The 5,309-nt window shown below is 40.3% G+C and overlaps 1 protein-coding gene across 4 annotated transcripts in view; it reads left to right on the top strand.

The window, feature by feature from the left end:
- AP4E1 (adaptor related protein complex 4 epsilon 1 subunit) overlaps positions 1–5,309 on the top strand; it is a 67,345-nt gene that overhangs the window by 43,833 nt on the left and 18,203 nt on the right. For all 4 annotated transcript variants that reach the window (XM_006756001.2, XM_006756002.2, XM_015558929.1 and 1 more), the window contains 2 exons: positions 833–947; positions 4,048–4,171. In XM_006756001.2, coding sequence (XP_006756064.1) covers positions 833–947; positions 4,048–4,171 — 239 coding nt within the window. The remainder of the gene's footprint in view (positions 1–832; positions 948–4,047; positions 4,172–5,309) is intronic.

Below are 5,309 nucleotides of genomic sequence, written 5' to 3'. Positions count from 1 at the left end.
CCCCCCCCCCCCCCCCCATTTAATCATTCTCTAGTACTTTTCTATTCCTGTTAAAATTAGTTAAGTAATTTTCCATAGATTTTTGAAAAAGTATTTTCAGGTAGAAAGGAATTGGATAGTTAAATCAAAGGCACTGTGGGAGGCCAAATAAGAGCTCCCCAAGAGGTTCACATCTCAATCTCTGGAACCTGTGTGTATGTACCTTACATGGTAAAAGGGACTTTTAGATGTGATTAAGATAAGAATTTTGTGATGGCATTATCCTGGATTGTCCAAGTAGGCATGAGATCATCACAAGGGCCCTTAGAAAAGTGAGGCAAGAGTTCAGTGTAGAGAAGGCAGAGTAGCTATAGAAGCAGATCAGAGGGATGTGGCCACAGCCAAGGGATGCTGGCAGCCCTCTAGAAGCTGAAAGAGATAAGGAACTTATTCTCCCCTTTTATCCCTCAACAGCTGGAAACTAATACAAATTATAGCTTTAGTATATGATGTGTCTTCTCTGGTACGTTACAAGTCTCATGAGGGCAGGAACGGTGTCTTCTTTTGTCTCTATCATAGGAGCTAACATGATGCCCTAATATATTGGATGCTCAAAAATGTATTCCTCGGTGCAGTGAAACTCAGTAATAATTGCAAATGACTTAGCTGAGTGATTTGATTAGAGATGTTTCAGAAAGCTACAGAGTTAGGTAGTACTTTTGGGATTGAATCTCTACTTTTCACCTAAAAAATGTTTTTAGGATATATGGGCTGAAAGTACCTATGTGAACATACAATCTACTGTTTTAGGGAAGATTTTTTAATTCCTGATTTTTGCTTCAATTTAATATAGGTAGATGCTTCCTTATCTTTTCTGGATAGTCATGTGGCTGAAGCACTCAGTCAGGGGGCAGCACCTTACAAACCTCACCACCAACGGCAGGAGGAAAAGCTTTCCCAGGAAAAAGGTAATTTTTATGAGTTTATAGGCTAGGTTATATCTTTTTTTTTTCTTAATGGAAAAAATATCCATGGGTAAGGATTGATTTTTAGAGAGAGTGGAAGGAGGGGGAAGAGAGAGAGAAATATCAATGTGAGAGAGACGCATCCATGGGTTGTCTCTTGCATGTGCCAGTACTGGGGCTGAAGAACGAACCTGCAACCAGGTAATGCCCTGGACAAGGAGTTGAACCTGTCACTCTACCATTGAGCCACACCGGCCAGGGCGGGGCATCTTTTTTTATGTGTGTAAGTAAATAATTGAGGGTATTTACTTTTATTTTTCCTATTTAAATCTGTTGTGACTTGTTTACCCTGACTAGGTCGTTGGAAACCCAGGAAAAAACAGTTAGCCTAGAGGTTTTCCTAAAGTCATAGGTTTCCTATACAGCAGTGCCTATGATATGACAGCCATCCAGGAATTTCAAAAGACCTGCTTGGCAGGTGGAATTATCATGTTGGTCACTGTGATAGAGGGCTGACAGGTAGTAGTGTGAGCATACCTGTGAAACAGTTTTAGGAAGAAACTGGTTCTATGGACGAGTGAGTTTCATTTTCATTCTGTGCAGTCTTGTATCTTAAGTGTGTTAGAACACTTCCTCCAACAAAATATGTGATCAGTGACATTAGGAACAGCGAAGACAGGAAAGAATTTAAGAAATGTAGCTGTCAGGGAAAGATTTCTGTCATGATTTTAGTAAAGAGGAAATTATTTAATGGTTTTGTTGAGTACTTAATATTTTCTAGGCTCTGTGCTAGGCATATGAGTACAACTAAATGGTTGATCCTAAAATGAGACCAGAAAGCACAAACACTAATAATAGGCATGATGTTATCTTTTTGTAGAAGTATTTGTTCTTTTAAAGTTTGTGACATATTGTTTAGCACAGTGATACCCTGTATTGATAGAATATGTGTGTGTGTGTGTGTGTGTGTCGGCGGGGGGGAGGGGGGGTAAATAAATTTTGAGTTATAATTGCTCGACCTGTGACTGTAGTGTATATAGACGTCTTATGACATCCAGGGCAAGGAGTGAAAATCTGGAGTTCCAGAGTGGGAGATGTGGTCCATTTGCCATATTCCTTATTTTCAGTGTGCCTGGGCCATCAGCCTGCTATTACTACAGTTCAGGGGTGGGATAGGGAAGGGCAGATAGGATGAAGAGCCTAGTTCCTGGCACTGCCTGTCTCTATTCTTAAAATAAGGTAAGTGGCTGATGTAAATATAATAGATAGTCCTGGAATTCCCCAAACGAATGAATTCCTTTGCCAAGTACTGTTCCCCCATAGACCATTTTAAATGGGGTTAAGCTCTCAAATTAGGCTCTTCCCTTTTCTTCCAAAATCTATTTTTCAAAAGTTTTCTAAAGTAAAACCCAAATTTCATGAGCTTAGGCTATCTGTTACATCATGGGGAGAGAAATCAGTTATAAGACAGGACATAGCCCTGTCCCTATACCTTCTATATTTAAATCTCTGAAAGCTTCGCTGTATGTACACAAAGATCTATGGGTGATCAGTGAAGTCAGCTTGATTCTGATGATCAAATCAGCATTTGGAAACTGCTGACCTAGTCTTAACTCTTCACTTTATAAAGAAATGAAGGTCTAGTTCAGCCGTGTGCAAACTACGGCCTGCGGGCTGGATCCGGCCTGTTTGAAATGAATAAAACTAAAAAAAAAAAGGACCGTACCCTTTTATGTAATGATGTTTACTTTGAATTTATATTAGTTCACACAAACACTCCATCCATGCTTTTGTTCCGGCCCTCCGGTCCAGTTAAAGAACCCATTGTGGTCCTCGAGTCAAAAAGTTTGCCCACCCCTGGTCTAGTTCATATACCTAGTTAATACCTGACCTACATAAAGAACTCATTTTTCCTGATTATCAATTTGCACATTACTTTTTTCTGCTGCACATTGCTTCCTCTTCTATATCATTCATTTAGCTAACAAACAAACATTTATTTGGTACTTTTTGGGTCACGTACTCTTCGTCAGTAAGGGAGATTTCACATTGAGGGCTATGTGTCTTTGGAAGAGGCAATGTAATATAGTAGTTGAGAGTGAAACTCTGGAATCAGAATGTCTGATTTCTTTTTTCTTTCTCTCTTATCTGCCTGTATCATTTCCTTTCTTTGTAATCTTGGGTAGTGCGTGGCAACCTCTTTGCCACAATTTCTTCATTTGTAAAATGAGGATATCCACATTAATATATTCGTAGGTGCTTTTTATGATTTAAGAAGAAAAAAGATAAATGAGGCAGTTAGGAAAACAAATATACATAGTGGGACCTTATACAAAGCAGAAGGTTATTGCTCTTTCCCATTAAAGAAATACCGTAAGTATCCAGCCTAGGATTGATGTTGGCTTCATGAATATAGGAGAGGAAGGGTGGGAAGAAAGATGTCAAAGGAGTCTGGAAATGCCATCTCTTTTCTGGGTGGCCATGTACCTAGCTAAGAATCAAGGGTTCTGTTACTGAGAAAGAAGAGAATGTATATTGGCATCTACTATAATAACAACATGAATTTTCAAGGCTCTGGTTGAGTTCATTTGGGTGTACAGGCTCAATGGAATTCGAACCTGAGTAAACCTGTTCCTCATCAGGAAGGGAGATTTCACATCGAGGGCTATGTCAGCCTGTTCAGTACAGGAATGTGCCATTTTGTTAAGCAAAATGCAGCAATCTCTTCGTTCGTAGCTGCTTAAACATTTTTGCTTGAGAGCAGCAACTTTTCAGTAGATCTGGTTTATTAGCTCTCTTTCCTAATTGAATTTTTTTTTAGGTTCTAAGGGAGGTAAAATGATAAAAATGAAGTACTGTCTTTGATCAGCTAATAGTATGAAGACTGCAGTAGTATTAAATAAATCATAGCTGCTTTGTTATTATTATAAATATTTGGTTAGATCCTCTCCAAGTTCCCTTCCAGTTTAAAAATTGTCACTGGATTCTAGTCTTCAGTTATTTTATTTTAGTAATGATGGTAACTTTGATAATTTTTGCCTTTTTAAAAATAATGTTGGCTTTGTTTTAAATATAAACCATTCTTATCGTTTTACATTTCTAGGTCTCAATTTTGAACCATATGGACTCTCCTTTTCTTCATCTGGCTTTACTGGACGACAGTCTCCTGCTGGCATTTCTCTGGGTTCAGATATATCTGGAAACAGTGCAGAAATAGGGCTGAAAGAGTAAGTTCCTTTCTTATTAAAATTGAGAACATGGGAATATTTAAATGTCTTTAAATGTAGAGGGGTTCCTGAAAGATAAATTCTGCTTGGGCTGTTGTTTCTATTTATTGCTCTCCAAAAAGTATTGATACGATACAGTATGTCTTTACACTTTAAGAGAGTTTGCGCCCTAGCTGGTTTGGCTCAGTGGATGTAGCATCAGCCAGCCCATGGACTGATGAGTCCCAGGTGCGATTCTGGCCAAGGGCACACACCTCGGTTGTAGGCTCAATCCCCGGCCCTGGTTGGGGTGCATGCGGGAGGCAACCAATCAATGTGTCTCTCTCACATCGATGTTTCGCTCGCTCTCTCCCTGTCTTCCATTCTCTCTTTTTAAAAAATGCATTTTTATTGATTTCAGAGAGGAAGGGAGAGGGAGAGATAGAAACATCAATGTTGCCCTAGCTGGTTTGGCTCAGTGGATAGAGCGTCAGCCTGCGGACTAAAGAGTCCCAAGTTTGATTCCTGTCAAAGGCACATGCCCAGGTTGTGGGCTCGATCCCCAGAGTGGGGATGGGTGAGGGTGTAGGAGGCAGCAAGTCAGTGATTCTCTCTCATCATTGATGTTTCTATCTCTCCCTCTCCCTTCCTCTCTGAAATCAATAAAAATATTTTTTAAAAAAGAAACATCAATGATAAGAGAGAATTATTGATTGGGTAACTCCTGCATGCACGCCCCCTACTGGGGATCGAGCCCACATCCCCAGCATGTGCTCTTGACCAGAATAGAACCTGGGACTCTTCGGTCCGCAAGCTGACACTCTATCTACTGAGCCAAATCAGCTAGGGCTCTTCCACTCTCTTTAAAAATCAATGGAAAATATCATTGGATGAGGATCAACAAAAAAATAAAAATAAGAGAAAGAGACAGAGAGAGAGAGAGATTGCTTATTTCCAAGATAGCATAGGATGTATATGACCTTTACACATAGTAATGATGTGTGTATTATTACTACATACTAGTGGCCCGGTGCACGAAATTCGTGCATTGGGTGTGTGTGTGGGGGCGGTGGGGGGGGAGTGTCCCTCAGCCCAGCCTGCCCCCTCTCACATACTGGGAGCCCTCAGGCATTGACCCCCATCACCCTCCAATCGCAGG

The sequence above is a fragment of the Myotis davidii genome, unplaced genomic scaffold (assembly GCF_000327345.1).
Source record: "Myotis davidii unplaced genomic scaffold, ASM32734v1 scaffold132, whole genome shotgun sequence".
In the NCBI taxonomy this organism is placed as follows: Eukaryota; Metazoa; Chordata; class Mammalia; order Chiroptera; family Vespertilionidae; genus Myotis; species Myotis davidii.
This window is presented reverse-complemented; position numbering and strand designations above follow the sequence as displayed.